Source organism: Tachypleus tridentatus, chromosome 11, assembly GCF_004210375.1.
Source record: "Tachypleus tridentatus isolate NWPU-2018 chromosome 11, ASM421037v1, whole genome shotgun sequence".
NCBI classification, from domain to species: Eukaryota; Metazoa; Arthropoda; class Merostomata; order Xiphosura; family Limulidae; genus Tachypleus; species Tachypleus tridentatus.
The window spans coordinates 99948356-99968166 of NC_134835.1; the positions used below are offsets into that span (position 1 = coordinate 99948356).

The following is a 19811-nucleotide window of genomic DNA, read 5'->3' on the forward strand; positions in this document are numbered from 1 at the left end:
AGGCCTATAAATTGTGTGTTTTTCTTGTGGTTCTCGTGTTCTTACCAATCGAATTACATAATTAGGCATAGATGTAGGCTTTCTCAACAGCCGAAATGTACATCTTTAATATAGACGTGCTTCTAAGCTTTTCGATCTAAGTTATAGTTCGTAACTTTGTAAGTATCAGTCAGTAGGCCTAAGTATACATCCAAGTATCGTGGCAACAAGAATACTCTGTGACTGCATGTTTACAGCTTTCAGGTTCACGTAATCAGAGATTACCAATTTGCAAATTGAACAGTCCACATAAGTGGTTGCAAAATCATCCCCATCGGGTGTAAAAAATCTACGCACCTGAGCTACCTATTAAGTGAACTGTACTGATATCAACTCGAAACTAATTCGCACATTGTTAACCGTTGACAACATATTAAGTACAAGACCAGATAAAGAATTAATATTGTTTGCATGTTTATAAAGCTTTTGCATCTAAATCATTGTTTTTAATACCTATTTCTGATACCTGTTATTTTAAATTGTATTGTTGTTTGTATATTAAAATATATTCGTATTGAGAAAGAAAATTGTGAGTATCAATCTTCTTGCCCCCCCAGTAGCACAGCGGTATGTCTGCGGACTTATAACTCTAAAAACCGGGTTTCGATACCCGTGGTGGGCAGAGCGCAGATAGCCCATTGTGTAGCTTTGTGCTCAATTCAAAACAACAACAATCAGTCTTGTTGGCAAATAAATGTAATAAATTTGATACGTATTGACATTCAATTAACTTAATTAAAATTTCCGGCTATTTGAAAACGTGACACGAACATAAACCGGAGACTTGTCCGAGATAAATTATAATACGTAACGTGCGTAACACTTTGCACAAAATTATAAAAAAACAATAAGTGACAAATAAATCTCGGTGATTCAATAGTAAACCTGAAGGCTTATAATGTTAAAACTGAGGTTTTAGTAAATGCATAAGGTGCGTCACAGGTTCACCATTGTGAAATCTTGTGCTTGAAAAAAATAGAAATGCGATTTATGTTGATGAAAAGATGTTCTTGTTTTAATACATCAAGAAGATCAGGCTCCATTCGTTAATGTCTTTGAAAGTGGATTTATTTTATTGATCAAATTATTTTAAATTGATTTTAATATATATGTTTGAGGATGCTAGGCTTAAAGATGATTCTGCTCGTGAAATAATTTTGCTTGATAAATAAGAATTAGAAAAACCAGTTTTTGTCCCAAATTCCAGCTGAATGAGACAACAAAAACAAAATGGAAGATATTAACATTTTGTCTGGATATATGCTGCTGTGTACAAAAAACATTTTTATAAATCTAAATAAGGTTACTATAAGAACTTCATTTTAGCATGTTTAGTCATTTTAAATATAAAGTATTGGCTTTGTGTAGAATCCTAGATTTCGAACCTGTGTAATATTACAAAATATTCTACTTATATTAAGCTATGATTGCTTTGACGTTATAATAATTTTATAGAGAAATAGTCTATACTAGTGAAACTTGGTAAATGTTTTGACAATGTAATGCACATACAAAACTAATTATGATTATCTTCAAATATAGATTTTTTGAATATATTCATAGACGGCAAACTAGAACTACTCGCACAAACTTCAATTTAAATGAATTATCGTGAACAATTACGAAGATGCTTTTCCGAATATAAACTGCAGGTGAAAGTGTAATTAAAAGGTGTAAAAATACCGAATAAAAAGCACTTAAGTCAGAAAGGTTTTATTGTTCATAAACGTCTTGAAGATTTATTGTGTTAAAGTGGAGAACTATAAGTGGATAAAATAAACATTGACAGAAATATTTAGCATACACACACACACACACAAATATATACGTTAAATACAGTATTATGGAATTAAGAGAAAGATGTAGGTAGCACTATTTGTGTAATAAAATAGATGTGTTAGGAAGTACAAACATTTGCTTAGTATCACTTCTTGAAGTAATATTACCATATTCTTTGTGTGTGTAACCAAATATGTGGATTTCCAAATGGTGCTACCATAGGAGACAGCAAATGTTATCGGGGAAAACAATCAAAGAATATAAACCGTTGTTGAAGGCAGAATATGAAAATCTCTGTTGTGTATTTTAACCTCGTTAACTTCACTCGGGTGATAATATCTTGAAAACTGCGTTAACATTACGCCATTTAGCGTAACAGTAGTTTCATTAGGTGCCAAATGTATTGTAGCATGGTAGCAATAACCAGGTTGAATCATTTTCCCTTGATAAGTGGAGGAGTCGTAATGCACTTTTTGAAGTTGAGAGTTCAAGCTTGTTTCATAGAACACGTCAATGACGTGGCTAGTTGTAAATATTTTAAATCTGAGCAATAGTTTTGTATTACGAAATATTCCAACGAAATATGCCCTAAATGTAAAGACAAAAAGCAATGCCTATAGTTTCAGTGAAAATCTTTTTCATAATATACAGTGTGTTCCAGAAGTCTGGACCAATGGGGCAAAGGAGACATTATATTTTTAAAATTAAACGAATACATTTCTGACGTAAGTTGTACATATTACAGGAAAAAAATACCCTAGTGGCACAATATACCAATAATTGATATGCATATGGCTGTTAGTAACACAAAATGTGAATAATAAATAAATTAGTAATACACTTTTTTTTTTCATATTTGTCCAGACATCTGAGACACCGGTACAAAACCATATTATTCTATATGTATGCAAACTATTGTAATAAGAACATAAGACGAAGAGATTTAAAAGTCACAAATTAAAATAAACGCTTGGAGTACATCGATGAAGCTATAATTGGAAAGGAACTGATAAATGTAATTAATTTAGTATTCAAAGGTTATTTACAGTTTTTATGATAGTAAAAAATTCTATCAGGATGAATACATTTAGAATTAATTACGTTTTGTTAAATTAAATTTTTCATTATTACGAGGAGTTCCTGACTGTTAAACAGGATATGCACATTCAATAAATGAATTATTTTATGGAATGTTACAGACAACTACAGCTGCTAACTTAAATAAGTTGATTTTCTTCTTGAAAGAAACTTACGAATTTTTTGTGTTAAAGTGTGTATTGTCCAGACAAAAATCAGATATCACGATGTCATTTTCTTCGAGAATTCTCGGACTATGGTAACTACGTGAGAAGGAGTAAGACCACCAGTTTGTTGGCTTGCGTATCTAGAAATTATAGAACTGTTGACATTCTGATCATAATTAATAACACATACGTTAGTACTAGGGTTCCACTTCACAGGTGGAAGTGACCTCACACCATGACTTAAGAAAACGTAAGTTGATAGGCAAAGGGGTGATGTCATCAAAGATGATGAGGCCATAATTCCAAGTTTCTGTATTTTAAATAATAATCAGTAACTAATTCATTCAGACGTATGACGATGATTGGTTATGTATGACTTGTGAAACATTAAGTGTTCTACAGAACATTGAAAGAAATTATGTATTCTTTACTTTCACAAGTTTCCTGTATACTTGCAAATGATAAATGGCTTTATAGAGAATGTTTGTTTTGTTTTTTTGAATTTCGCGCAAAGGTACTCGAGGGCTATCTGCGCTAGCCGTCCCTAATTTAGCAGTGTAAGACAAGAGGGAAGGCAACTAGCTATCACCACCCACCACCGACTCTTGGGCTACTCTTTTATCAACGAATAATGGGATTGACCGTAACATTATAACGCCCCCACGGCTGAAAGGGCTAGCATGTTTTGTGCGACTGCGATTGAAACCCGCGACCCTCGGATTTCGAGTCGAATGCCTTAACACACTTGGCCATAACGGGTCATATAGAAAATGTTTTTTTGGAATTTCGCACAAAGCTACTCGAGGGCTATCTGTGCTAGCCGTCCCTAATTTAGCAGTGTAAGACTAGAGGGAAGGCAGCTAGTCATCACCACCCACCGCCAACTCTTGGGCTACTCTTTTACCAACGAAAAGTGGGATTGACCGTCACATTATACGCCCCCACGGCTGGGAGGGCGAGCATGTTTAGCGCGACGTGGGCGCGAACCCGCGACCCTCGGATTACGACGTTGATGACTGGTTGAGTCACAATATATCTGTTAAAATCCTACGGTAATAATTGTGATTAATTACACGCGAAAGTTAGCCTTTGTAAAATATTTTAAATTATTTTGTCACAAATCAGTAAAGATGTTATTACATAATAAACTTTTTATTGACGATATAAATATTAATTATTGTATGATATCATCCTTTTAGGACGATTTAGACTTACAGACACGAATTGTGTGCGTGGTAAAAATGTATATGATTATGTTATATTAAATATTGTTCTTGACATTTTATTATATCACTGAAAATCTTTAATCACTTATTTAAGATCCTGTCCCAGAACAACATGAAATTTAATTAACTGACGAATTAGTGTCAAGTGTCTTTTTTAGGACGAATTAATTATAAATTAATTAGCATAAAGTGTCGTTTTAAGGGCGATTTAAATAACTAATAAATTATCATTCACTGTTCTTCTAATTATGATTTAATTATAAATAAATTAATAATTAATTATCGACATGGCGAGACACGTATTGTGTGAGTCTTGGTCGCCTGCCATGGTAGCCGAGAAACACGTTGTCTAATTTGTTCTAGAATTATTTAATTATTTATGAATTTATTAATTAACACTCATTGTCGTTATAGGATTAACTAATTAATTACACCCCTTTTAGGATAATTTAGTTGTTTAATTAATGATTAATTTAAATGAGTTAATGAATTAATGTTAAGCTTTTGTATGACGATTTAATTAATTAATTATAAACATGTTGAGACGTGTATTAAAGGAGTCATGGCGACAGAAAAACATTTTCTACTTTAAACGCCCCCTCCTAGTGGCACGGCGTTATATCTGTGGTTTTGATACCCGTGATTGGCAAAGCACAGATAGCCCATTGTGTAGCAACGTTATTATCTCTTATGTCCACCTTTCATGATAGCTCAGCAACGAGCACGGAATCAACAGATAGTCTGATGTGGCTTTGCTATAAGAAAACACACACAGCAACGAGTACGTAGCGACAATTTTAATATCATGGTCGCCTGTCATGGCGGTCAGCAACGTGTCCATAAAGATGCGTCTTCTGGTGGTAAAATATCGTTTCTCTTCTCATCCCAGTCTCACGTCTTCGTGTGTATGATGTGACGTCACTTCACTTGTGTAGTGGGGGCAAAGCTGAGTACTTACGTTCACGATAACATCAACCATATAGTCACGACATCACAGTTTTGATCACGAAACTCACGATTCCATTCAGTTACCGAATTTCTCTTTCACAAGAAATAACCTTTCACATCAGTTAATTTTAGTAGATTTCTTTTCTACAAGGTTGTAATCAAATATAACTTATACAAAAGTATTGGTTAATATTTGAAGAAAAGGTTTACAATTTCAAGTTACGATCTATTAATCATCATAATAATAATTGTTATAATTGTTCAGTTTCTCATAAAGGAATAAGGATAACCTAATCTGAAAGCGACATTTCTATAATGTTTAAGAATTATAATTTCATTTACACAATAGTCATAGGATGATATCATGTATAATTTTTTTGCGATTATAAGAGGGAAAAGTTCTGATAAGTGAATTATTTGTATTTCAGGAGCAATAATTTTTTCTTCAGCAGTTAGTTTATCTTTCAAAGGACGCGAGGCATGGTATTATATTCATTAGTGTACTAGGCTGCAAATTGAATGGCATAGAGTTTGTGATGTAACGCAGATGAACATGTTTTCCCGAGTTATTGACAGGTGCTAAGAGTGAGAGCTAATCCCCTTTATTTAGGACAAGCAGAAGAAGACCTTTGTGGTAGTGGTTGTTTTAATTTTGTTATCTTTCCTAGGTATTCGACATTAAGAATGACTATTGTTTGTCTTTTGCAGGCTACTCTTCTGCATAATTGTAGTCAAGCATAAGATGAAAAATTTCGCTCAGTAATGAAGGAGAATCTCGCTGATTTCAAGTTATAAGTTATTGGAACGTTATATGAACTTTGCGAAACCCAGTTTTCTTATACAAGGATTTTTAAAGGTATGGAGATAACGTTTTAAATTTGGGTTTTTTGTGTACGACTACCAAGTGGAAAAGTCCAGGTATATATCAATTGTTTGTACTTTAAAAGCAGGAACCAAGCCAAGTTTTCACTGCTTCTTTTATCTAAACTGTGTTGTTACATTTAGTCCATTTTCCAAATGGTGCCAGACGTAGTGATTAGCGTTCTAAATTTTCGCTTGGAAGGTCAAAGTTTCAAGACGTGTGTTGTTGAATAGGTTCCGCAGCTGATCATACAAACTAAGGGTTACTGTTAATACTATTTATTGGGTTGAAAGCTTTTGTGACAGCAGTTATTTCTAACTGTCTGATTTTCCTCAGTAGTTCAAACCTAATAACGGTTATACCTGAATCCTGGTGATATATGGTCGTGTGCACGTATAACAATATACGTCTTTCAAAGAAGATACTTGAAAATAAACCACACCTTTGATTAAGGATTTTACGCTATCTGAACCACACATTCAAACTGTTGGAATACAGAGCATCACCAACTGCTAAACCTTACCCAAAGTGTGGTTTACTTACTATTCGAGCTCCATAGGGTTTGGTTGCTTCGTATGGTGTCTGAAAAAAATACATACTTCTCAGGTATAAATCACTATTCCTTACGTAAAAACAAATAAATTTGTAAAACGAAATCATAGTGAATATAACATTTTACTGCATTGATGTAAAACTCAGATGTGAAAAAAGTAAGTGATAGATGTAGAGTGGAAAAAAATGTGTTACTTATTTTTAGTTATACCTTTTATTGTTGCTTCTATTTTATAATAACCATTTGTTGATGGAATAAAACATTTGAATATATTCAACGATACATTAGAAATGAGGCTCATTACGAGAACATTTTGAAAATGTCTTTCAAGTATTAGTTTCTACATTTATCAGTACCAGTAAAGCTACAGTTTTTTTCATGGTACTTGTAGTGACAATTACTGAACCTTTTATGACTGTTAAGAAAGGCAGATCAGGCAATTAATGAAATATTGCCCAAGGTTTAGGAATATTACTTGTAATATGTATGCAGTTATTGCTCTGGGGAAGAAGTCCAAAATATGATTCATGTTAAAAACATTTTTAGCTGCATATTAGCGACTCAGTAAAGGGCTTTTTTTTCTTGTTTGTTTCAACTAAACGTTTAGTTCATAGCTCCGTTTTTTTTTTACCAATTTGAAACCTTATTACAGACATTGTCTTGGGGCATCACGCTCATTTGAGTGATGTATTTAGTCACGTCCAAAGTTTCACAGATTAATTTATTTTAATTTTTACTAAAATAATTATGATTTTAGAGTAGGCTGGTTTAGATATTGATGAGTAGTAAAATCGAACCAAGTGTAAGTGCGCCACATGTATGGTATAGTTGATGCACAAAAATAAAACTAAAAGAAAGAAAAACAAAGACCACGCATATTAATTTTCTTTGATCGTACCTAGTAGAATTTCAAGTGTAACGGTTCTTGAGGATTTTCTTTTGTTTATTTTTGAGCTCATGATGAAATTAAACTACAAAGTGTCTTTAAGTATGACCTGCTATGCTTCCAGGCTTAACGTCATGATATCATTGAATAGAATTGGAAATCTATTCAACACAACTTCTTTTCGCTTACAATGAAACATACGTATATTAGACATCTAAAACAGCATGAAGCTGATCGCCAGATTTATTACAATACTTTCATGACGACTGTCAAAAACTGTGATCAACAACTGACAAAAGTGAAAATTAAGTCACATTAAGGCTAGACTCCACATTAGTTTAGATATTAATTACAAAACTTTTTTTAACGTTTTTATAGTTAATATCTAACTAATGAAAGTGCAAATAATCTATGGAACTATAAGATAAATGTTTTATTTGCACCAAGTGTATGTGTAGATTGTGCATGGACATTGCCTGAATGGAGCCTGAGTAAGTGCGGGTTACTCTGGCTCTCGTGTACCATATATAAATACGCTTGACAGTTGGAAAAACCAAAATTTGAAGGAAGGAGGAGAGGTTAAGGAAACCTGACCCTCCTGGGTAGACGAACATCAATACCCCAATACCCATACAAACAGATATTAAGACACTGGGATGTCTATGGACGTGCCACGCTAGAAACTGGGTTTCGACATTCATCGCAGACAGAGCACAGATATCTTATTGTGTAGCTTTGTGCTTAATTACAAACAAATATTCAGGTAAGAACTATGAAATTTAACGCAAAATACCTGACATAATATTATGTTAACTTTGTTTTGACGAACTGACTACATACAAAATATTTATGAAAGGAGTTTAGAAACGTCTCTAATCATTTTATGCTGACGAAAACAAGTATTGTCTAACACTGTTTTTAGTTACAAAACCGAAAAAGTATATGTTAGTTATATCCACGCATAATATATTTTATATTATTTGTATAATTTCAGACGTCTAAAATACACAAAGAAACAAATACTTACCGTCTCGTAAACGTTCCACTTCGGTAAAATCTAAATATAATTAAAATAAATATATTTACAATTCTTTCATATTTTTCGTTTATATAATATGTAAATATACAACATTGTGAAGCATTCACATGTTTGTGTTACAGTATAAGTCACACATTATCACTATGTAGTTATGATCCATCACAGGTCACGAATCATTAATTTTCTCCGACGATACAAAAATCTAAAATAATAATCTAAAAATATATAAATTTGAAAGAGTTTGCATTTTTAACTTATCTTAAAACTATTAATACTATCTTCTGCAGACCGAAATTTCGAAATACTGAAAGCAAGTCAGTAGCATTCTACAATCCATCAGCAACATTTAGGTACTGACTGTCACTTTTGTAATGCACCAACTACGGGTCAAACAACGCTCAAACACGATTGAAGTAAGACTAATCGTCCATAATTTTAAAATCATAGATTAAAGGGAATCCAGGTAGTAAACACTACACACCGCCAACTCGTGGGGTACTTTAAATGAATAGTGGTGTTTTTCTGTTAGTCTTATAACACACCTGTAGTTTAATAGTTCGGGACGGGATTTTTGTCCTTATGAACAGGCGTGTTCCACGAAACCTCGGATGCTCGGTTCAACACTATAACCTTGTTTGTTTTTTGAATTTCGCACAAAACTACTCGAGGGCTATCTGCACTAGCCGTCCCTAATTTTGCAGTGTGAGACTACAGGGAAGGCAGCTAGTCATCACCACCCACCGCCAACTCTTGGACTACTTTTTTACCAGCGAATAGTGGGATTGTCTGTAATATTATAACGCCCCCACGGCTGAAAGGGCGAGCATGTTTGGCGCGACCGGGATGCGAACCCGCGACTCTCGGATTACGAGTCGCACGCCTAACGCGCTCGGCCATGCCGGGCAACACCATAACCAATGAGACATATTTGACCCAACAGCTATGGTTTTGGAATTTTGTTTTTCACTTAAGGCCTAATCAATGTTCTTCTTGATTTAATTTCTTACTGGTAATAACTGGTAACTTCTGCTTATTAATTAAGTTCCAATGAGGAAAGTAGGTGTATAGATTTTTTGCAAGGTATAGTGGTTTTAACGGATAATTTTTCGTCCTTAGCTGAGTACGTTCCATTATCAAAAGACAGCTAAACATGCAAAAATTAAACATAGCGATAATGGAATGAAGTTATTTAAGAATTAACGGTAACATTTATGTTAATAAAAGCCAAATAAAGCCATGCTACTGATAACTTACTAGCTAAAAAAATATTTTATGAAACACAGAAACACAATTTTATTGTCACCAAAACATTAACTGGCACTTACTTCATAGAAGATGAAAGTATCGTCATCTTCTAAGAAATCGTCAGTGGTGTTCCAGGAATGGAATTCCTTGACGATCTGACAGATTCTATCGGTATTTGAAGAAGTAACCTTTGTCTGAAAGCTAAACGCTTTACAATTTGTTTTAAGACACTCATTTGTACAGGTCTTGAGAGAAATGACTTGGAGGATTTCCGTTGGAGTGGAACTCGATACAGACTTACCAATCCAAGTTGCTTTGAAAGAGGGTAAGGGTATTAGTGTTTGTGATGGCGGTAGTACCGTCAATAGAAAAAAACAGAATAGACACAATGAGTACTAAATTACACATACTATTTTTACAATATTCCATTTTATAGTGTGCGTTTTAGTCGTGTTTTCAACTTTCAGTAACTAGTTGTCCTGAAGATGAGAAAATTATGAGTTAATACTTTGAAGTAACGGATCAAATATACCAAAGTTTTCGATATATGAAAAGGTGTATTGACGCGCGTAAAAATAGTTTACATTCTTCTATAACTACCAAATACTGGTGGCCATGGTTACTAACGTCGTGTTTTGTTGTTTCATGTTGCTACGCGTCAAAGCCACATTATCATCAGTTTTATAAATTGCTCTGGAAAATTTCTTTACATTTTCCTGTGTAAACACACACAAACACATCTTTAAACACACGTTTTTTTATATAACTGAACCTACAAATTGCCAAGTGATTTACATCATTAAAAATGTGTTATGAGGAAAACGAACATTACCGCTAATTAGAAACAAAGGAATATAAAATGACTTCGGTGAGAAAGGGAGGGGGTATCACAGTTAAGTTTGGAATAACTCCCAAGATATTTTTCTGTCGGTCGGTGTCAAATATAGAATTCTGGTTAGCTTCCCGGCTGCTTGACATGGGCTCGAGAAACTATATTACCTCAAATATGGTACGCGACACTTTCAACAAATTTGTGACTATATAGGAGATCCAGAAGCAAATACTGTCTGATTTTGACAATTTATTATTTCTAATTATTTACATATCGAAATAACTTCATAATATAAATCTAGAACTTATAGGTATTTATCTATTTCCTTTCAAGTTTTCCAAGTCTTAATGTACACTTACTAAAATGCATACCTTGTCACAGAGTTTCTTTTCTTAAGTTATATTGTTCTTTAAAAGAATTGTGTTAACGTCAACGTTTATAAATTAACGTTAATTGTTATAAAGTATACTCCACTTGGTGTCACTTGTATCTGTAGGTGCTATGCTAGTCACTCTTTTAAAATATCCAGCTTATGAAGTATTTCTTATTCTACCTGTTTCTCAGACATATATCAATCTTGTAGATATAGGTAGACGTGTTTCATCGGAAGAATTACAATTCACTTGGATTATTTCGTTTTAAGAGTTACGTAAGGTTTGGAGACATTTCTAGAATGTGCCTTTTTTCTGTGTTCGTGTTGTTCGTTATCTGTGTCTTTTCAATACTATAACGCCATAAGTTTGGAGGAGAGTTTTTTATATAAATTTATCGACTAATATATTCTGTTGTCTAAAATACGAATTAAAATTACGTAAATTGCATATTTTTCTTCCACATTCCTCTTAATTTGTGCATTTTAGATTTAAATTCAGACACATGTGAAAATAGTATATCAGATCAACTCTAACTGTCGCAGCTCACTGCCAAAAAGGCCTTTCGTTAATATGGAATTTATTGTTTGGAATGTATATACGATGAGAAACAAAGGTTGATCTTATTAGGTAAAAATGAATGTCGGCCAAATAGAATGAAATGTACTTGTTAGGAAGAAGATTTAAAGGAAGGACATTTGTTATGAATGTAATAACGTGTTGTTCAGAATGTTTTGATCGATCATTGTTTGTAGAACCATTTTTCCTCTTACAACTGTGCACATTGTTTGTCTGTGTTTGTTTGTTATGAATTTCGCGCAAAGCTACTGAAGGGCTATCTGCGCTAGCCGTCCCTAATTTAGCAGTGTAAAGCTAGAGGGAGGGCAGCCAGTCATCACCATCCATCGCCAACTCTTGGGCTTCTCTTTTACCAACAAATAGTTGGATTGATTGTCACATTATAACGCCCCCACGACTGAAAGGGTGAGCATGTTTGGTGTGAAAGGGATTCGAACCCGCGACCCTCGGATTACGAGTCGAGTGCATTATCCCACCTGGCCATGCACGCCCGTTTGTCTGTGTATCACTGCCTAAGAAATTAACACAGCTTTTTTGAATGTTCAGTGTTTGATTTCATAAGCTTTATACCAAATTATGATAAATAAACACAAATAACACTCTTTAAGACCAATATAGTTTAGATTTAAAAGTTATCGATTTTCGTTTCAACATAGAATGAATAAGTGGAAACCTGAATAAAGGGTATGCTATTGTTTCCAGTATTACTGATTGCGATCTTAATTCTTTATAGGAATGTGTCATAAGTAACTGTTGTTTTTGCTGTTTCACTAGTAAGTGACACAATGTATTCACGTAATTTTGGTTGATGGTTATGAAGCTGATATAAAAACGGTGAATAAAAACATGTCTGTAGTTTTTTTATTGTTTACGAAGGTATTTATTGTTATATAATGTTTTTATTATATAACCAGCAAGTATACAAGTGGAGAACATGAGAAACGCTTGCCATCGCTAATAGTAATTCGAATTAACGTACGAATTAGTTGTTAATTAAAACTGAAGGTTAAAGTGTCTGAACATATTCGTAATTCCTGATAAATAATCTTAAGTTGCCTAATAGTTATTACTGCATTAAATATTTTGAAATGGCTAGTTAATGATTTAAAAAAATTGCAATTAACAAGTAATAGCATTTTCTGTTATTTTCTGTAAAAACTATTGCTTCATGGATTATTTTCAAAATACATTTTTGACCACCAGGCAGAAGCACAGGTACAAAAATATAATGAGTTTGAAAACATTCACATGTGAGAAAATTTTCAAATACTGTGTTGAAGTTCTAAGAGATTTCTAAAAAAAAAAGTCATTTTTTTTTTTCAGTTGAATACTAGATGATAAACAATTGTACAAAACACTAAAAAGAAACAAAGGCTATTTTTATAATAACAATTCTGCTTTTGTACATATAAATTGTGTTATAAACAAATTTTGGAATGAAAAATCAAAGAATATTTTAACAAATAAAAGTATAATTCCAAATGTGGTGGATAATTCTGATGGTTATAATTCTTCCTGGTCATTTGAAAATAGTGGACATTTTTTTGAATAGAAAAAATAATTTCCTTGACCGAGAGGACAGTTGTAGTAACACATCCCTTATGGATGCATCAAGAGGAGGCTATATTGACATTATGGATATTTTGATAAAGAATGGCGTGAGCTTCTCACAATAACTCTTCATCGAAATTTTGAAACACTGTTTTTTGTATTTCTTTAAAATGTAAACTATCATGATGGATGTAGTTTCACGAAATATTATCCTAAAGTTAATTAAAAATGTTTCTATTTTGATTTCTTTTATTCTAGATACTTAATGTATTATTATTATCATATACACTGTAACACTTGAGTAACATAAGTTCAGAAATGTTTGTTTGTTTGTTTGTTTTGAGGCTAGGACATTTAGCATCAATGTGGTCTGGAAAGAAACAGTCTCCATTTAGCAATGTTGGATATACAAAACTGTTTATTGTAAGTGTTATGATTTAATTTACTTTGTGGTTTAATATTTAATGACTGTTTAATTTTCGTGACAGGAGTGTTAAAGGTTGATTGTTTGTAAGGCATCAGCTGCAATGAGTTTTGTTGTGTACTGTGTATGCAGTTAGACTGTGGTTCTAAAGGCTTTAGCAATATTGTAGACACCACGCTACTCGAGCCTTCGATTTCTTTTCTGGTTACGGTAAGTAGGCATCGTTTCATTATAGCGTCGTATAGTGTATAGAATGTTTGAGGACTCAGTTTACGTAGGTAACTAGCGAGTGCAAGTAGAGAAACGTTAAGTGAAGTAGAAGATAACACAAGCCTGCGAATTTAAACTTCATAAAAGTTGTTTGATATTAATAAGGGATTTTCCATAATTCAGCTACTGAAATTTCGAAAATAATAATTTTTGTCAATCATGTAATATGGTTTTACAAATCGGGAAAAAAACAACAACTCATACTTAGATCAAATTATTATTTATTCACCAGAATGAACAAAAATGCAAACAAACTGAAGAAAAAGAGAAGAACATTGATGTCAAACGAATATGCATTCTCATTCATTCTGATTCTTATGTGAACTTTACCTTTTTTAGTCTCAAAACTACGTGTTGCAATTTTTCTTTTATATATTGCGTCTCGAGCATCTCGTTTCAATGATCAGCGGTAATTAGCCATCATATTGATGTTCCATCTTTTATGACACTTCCATGTCAGAGTGGACACATAAACAAATATTATCCAGAAATGACCCTCCATGCAGCCTGTTAACCGTTTATATACTAGTGGTGTGTTTTCGTGGGTTCTAGAACGATCGATAAGACTCTTACTTTGCGATTAGTCTAGAGGAATCTATAACCAGTGGTTGTCAGCATTGTAAGCATAATCCAATTAAAATAAAAATTATTCACGAGTGTAGAAGCACATATGACTTTTGGTGAAAAATCTGTATGTGATGGAGAAAAATGGATATCTTATTCGGATTCAGAGTACATAAATTAAGATAGCTCATGTAAAGATTTCAAGATAATAAAACCATCACAGGCCTGTGTATAATTAAATAGATCTAGACTGAGTGATTTGTAATTTAGCTACGATGAACTTTGTCTAAAGAAGTTAAGTCCGAAAATTTCAAGTAACGTTCAGTCAGTTAAATTTCTGAAAATGAAGTGAAACTGTATGATTGTTAGTTTAGCGAAAACAGGCGATATTTAAAAATAAGATTCACAGTTTAACAGAGCTAAGGAAAATAATTTGTCTTTTAATGGGTATTCCAAAGTGATTGATCCTTTCTGCGTGGACCTTTACAGAGAAAATCATTTAAATTTTGAAATATAACTGTGGTAACTAAAGGATAACGTAAGTGCAGGTTGTATAGAAATACAATCTTCTTGTCAATTGCATTCCAAAGTTATTCAATCTCTTTGTATGGTAATTTGACAAGAAAAACAAATTTATAATTTTCTATACATTTGTAATATCCTATAGTGTAAAGAAGTTTGTATATACGTTTACCTCGTTTTGAATATATACGCATTATCTTAAAACAAGTGGATTGTGTGCTGTCCGTTTATTGTTCGAATTTATCACCAACGAGTAACAGACACCAACTGTAAAAGAATACAAGGCCAACCTACGTGACCTTGTAAATGTAGATGAAGGAGAAAACCAGAGTGAATGACAAAACTTGCTTTTATGGGCCAGTTGTCTAATAATGTATCTGATCCGTACCCGAAATGTGTAACTGAAAAGTAAAGAATTGATAATTGCATGCATATGGTTAAATTCTCTCTCTCTATATATATATATATGTTTCACATGTGGATGGTGTAGCTGCGAGGTTGGAGAAGGTGTTTATTTGGCTCTTTTATTTTTTGAACGTTGTTGTAGAATTTTCGATCTAGTAATGAGATTCTTAACGAGAGGAAGGTCACTAAGATTGTTGACACATGTTTGTGTGGTGTATTTTGGGAAAAGGAATGTTGTTTTGATGACTGTGAGTTGTAGTTGCTGGATATTTTTGAATAATGCCTCAGGTATGTTACAAGTAATAGGGCATCCGTACTCGTTTAGAGGTCTAAGGTAGGCTTCGTATATTTAATGATTGAGTGACTGTTAGAGGCTTTTTATTCGTAAGCATGATTCGGCAGAGAAATCTCAGTATAGTGTTTATTTTTTGTTTTACAAATGTTCTCGCGAGTGGTCCACAAGACGTGAGTGCAGCATGATTCCTAAAACAATTTGTGGCTGTTTTGATGTGATGGGTGTTGTAGATATCTCGGTAAAGAACTACAATGTAAGCTAAATTTATATGAGTTATTGTTTTGTTTGTTTTTTTCTTGTGTCTTGATAGGGATAAGAAAAAGTCTTCACTTGATGCACCAGTTAGTTAATTTGTTTAATATGCCCTAGATTTTGGATGTCACGTATTATATATCATTTAATAAGTTTATTTAATACGGTTTGGACTTCGGATTTCGCAATAAACGGATCGCGTAATATACCCCAGCTGGCATATATATATTATCTGTGGGAGTGGCATGCAATTTACGAATATAATGTCAAGTTGAGTCTCCTGCTTTTATTGAGAAAGTTGGACATTCTATTGTTGATTTTTACTTCATGACGTTACTTAAAACCACTTATATTCATTCAGTTACACCACTATTCCCAGTTCATACCTGAAGAAGAAAGGTCCATCTTTCGAAAGCGCTCGGGTTTGGTTTGTTTTGAATTTCGCGGGTAGCTACTCTAGGACTATCTGCGCTAGCAGTCCCTTATTTAATAGTGTAAGACTAGAGGGAATGCAGCTTATCCCCACCACCAACTCTTGGGCTACTCTTTTACTAACGAATAATGGGATTGACCGTCACATTATAACGTTCCCTACGGCTGAAAGGACGAGCATACTTGGTGTGACAATGATTCGAATCCGCGACCCTCGGATTACGAGTCAGGTGCCTTAACTATTTGGCCATGCCGGGCCAAGCGCTCTGGTTATAGGGTTTTTATCGTTCTATATTAAGTCTTCTTTCATTCATTTTTTCATTCATTCACCACTCGATTCCATCAAGGAACATAGGGCCGCAATCACTTGCCGATTCTTCAACAGGTTTTTAAGTGAGTAGGTTGTTAGCCCACTGCACCGAGCCGTCCCTAATTTAGTAGTGTAAGACTAGAGGGAAGGCAGCTAGTCATCATCACCCACCGCCAACTCTTGGACTACTCTTTTACCAACGAATGGGATTGACCGTAACATTATAACGCCCCCACGGCTGGGAGGCCGAGCATGTTTGGCGCGACGCGGGCACGAACCCCCGACCCTCGGATTACGAGTCGCACGCCTTAACGCGCTTGGCCATGCCGGGCCCAAGTCTTCTTTAACCTACCTTATTTTCTGATATTTTAATTGGTTTATGTATTGTTAACTCAATAATTTCTTTGTCCATTTATGTATGTTCACCTGACTGAAAGTACTATAATTGTATGTGGAAAGTCAACTGTATATCATTATAACTTCCGTGTTTTAAAATTAACTGTATTGTAAACAGTAAAGAGTTTAAGTGAAACATGACAAAAGTGAATACTCCATGGGAATTACAAGAAAAGTATGTACTTGATGTTGTTGCATTTGTTACTATGTTTTCATGTCTAATGGCAAATATATATACAGAGAGAGAGAGAAAATTGGCTGTTGATTTACTGACTACATAATTATGTTTCATGAATTCAAATATGAAGTATTTAGCTGGGCTGATAATTGCATGAAAAAAGATAAAAAAATGTTATATTTTATAAAGTTGACTATTTAAACACTATTGTTACTAGATATTTAGTACTGATCTTATGAAACTGAAAGTAAACTTAAAATAGAATCTGCACATAAGAAATAATGATTAACGACTTTATAAGACAATGTAAACAACAATGTGCAGTTTCATTTAGATAAAATACAGTGATTTTATTTTAACATTCTACAGTCTATAACAGCTAATAACTGTGAAAGAATTGGGCCAAATATTTTTTGTCTGAACTTGATACCGTAATTACGTATATTTAAGAAGTTTTAAATAAATACAATCCGTTTTAGCATACAAACTTTGAATATTTTTTGTATTCAGTAATATGTCTTTACTATGAATTTGAGAATTCATGGTTTGATCCTGTTGTTCCAAAGATGTGTTCTTCCATTTGGGAATGAATTACAAAATTGAGAGTAAAATTCTATTTTTCAGTTAGACGATAGTTGTTGATGGTTAGTGCTGTTCTGTGCATCTACTGCATCTAAGTAATATGTAAAGTAATAAAAGGTTTTTGTTTTTTTCTTTTCACAGGAGGGATAGTGTGAAGTTCTTAACAAACTTATTCAACTTGGTGCAGTATATAAGCTGTGATTTGATTTATAAAACAAGAATTTTGAACAGATATTAATTTCTTGGTAATTTACATCTATTAGAGTGTATAATATAGTACTTTAATATGATGAACTTGGAATCTATATCACTATTATACTACTGTTTGTTGTATGTCTATGTAACTACTTCAAAGGTGTGGATGGATCTTCAATAATTATGGTATAGAGATCCATTTGGTCAATGGGAAGATACGTGTATATTTTCAATTTTGCAATTTGCGGTTTACGATTTTTACCACTATTTCATCCCATTTTAATGGACCTTCATAATACTTGACAAGAATGTTTGTTGAGTCAATGCGGAGTTAGATGCAAAGATGTAATTTCTGATTTTGTGTTTTGTAATTCTTACGCTTGTTTTTGCCACCTTTTATTTTTTTTACAATTATTGCACCACTTACACAGCTACTGATAGATCTTAACCCTTAATCAAATTTCGCAGGAGTTTCCTTGGGTCCCATCAGAGATCAATTTTTGTTTTCTTGATAAGATCTTGAACTCCTTTTAGTGTGTTCATTATTAATAATTTTAAAGTAATGTTCAGTTTCTTAAAGCGATGTTCGGTACTGTGTGCAATTGTGTCAAAACATTTTTTAACTTTTGACCAGAATTTTATTATTTTAAAGTTTTTAACTTTTACGTTTGTGGATAACTCAGTGAGACAGCTCAAATTAAAGAATTTGTGTTTAAAAATTGGTTAAAATATTCTGTGTATTCGAATTTTTTAATCTAAAATAAAGGTTTGTTTCGCTTGTTTTTTAATTGCGCGCAATGCTTCGCGAGGGCTATATACGCTGGCCGTTCCTAATTTAGCAGGATAAGACTAGAGGGAAGGCAGCTAGTCACCACCACCCACTGCCAACTCTTGAGATACTCTTTTACTAAAAAAGAGATTGTCCGTTACATTATAACGCCCCCACTGCTAAAGGGGCGAGCATGTTTGGTGTTATGGTGATTCGAACCCGCGACGTTCAGATTACGATTCTCTGCTTCATTAATAAAAGTGTTAATACCCATACCAGCCGTTATGAGATACAGTTTTATACATTGGAATCAGGACTGAAGTTTGCGCTGAAAGTGGAACTAAAAGGTGGAAAATAGCTACTACTTCTATGGTTGACGGTGCTCAGTTTGATGTCTCTCAAACTGCATGATTTTCTGTCATCGTAATTTTCTATATAACAATCTTCTGCTAAAGAATTCACAGTCAATAAAGGGCAATCTAACCAGAAGCCTATCGTTATGCTTGGACATTAACTTCGAACACCAAGTGAAAGTAGGCTATATGAGTCTTGTAATGGACAGGTGAGGAGTTTTGTAAGTGTTTTATTCCATAATGTTGTTTGATTTGATTACATTATATGTAATTAGATTACTTAGATTTTCATTAATCTTGAATATGTATATACCTTCCGTTCTGGGGATGGGTACTCCCGCTAGTTTTCAATAAATTTCAAATAACTTGTTTTTTTTTAATATATATATAAATATCACATTTCTTTGAATCGAGTTATCCCATTTATTACGAATACTTGTTTATCTTATTAATAACAGCAAATTCTTTCTCAAATGAAATTTGACTAAATAATTTAATAAAATCATATTGGACAACATTTTCTATCCCGAACTCTACTGGACTGGTAGCATTTGTTACAGCTGGAAATTTTTGTTTTCAACTGATTATGGTATGTGTTTTGTTTTTTTAATTCAGTAGAGGTGTTTCTACGTTACAAAATATCTATGTTTATTGCTACATGAACCAACACTTAACTGTAAGGCATAAGTTGGGGTTTGTTGGATCTAAAG

The 19811-nt window shown here is 33.4% G+C and overlaps 1 protein-coding gene across 1 annotated transcript; it reads right to left on the reverse strand.

Moving 5' to 3' along the window:
- Positions 1-1752: 1752 nt before the first annotated feature.
- On the reverse strand, positions 1753-10799 carry LOC143231400 (uncharacterized). Its single transcript, XM_076465943.1, has 6 exons — positions 10686-10799; positions 9902-10216; positions 8565-8594; positions 6642-6680; positions 3072-3202; positions 1753-2406 (listed from the first exon to the last, which is right to left on the reverse strand). The coding sequence occupies exons 1-6, from the start codon at positions 10797-10799 to the stop codon at positions 2070-2072; spliced, it is 966 nt and encodes a 321-aa protein (XP_076322058.1). The 3' UTR covers positions 1753-2069.
- Positions 10800-19811: the final 9012 nt, after the last annotated feature.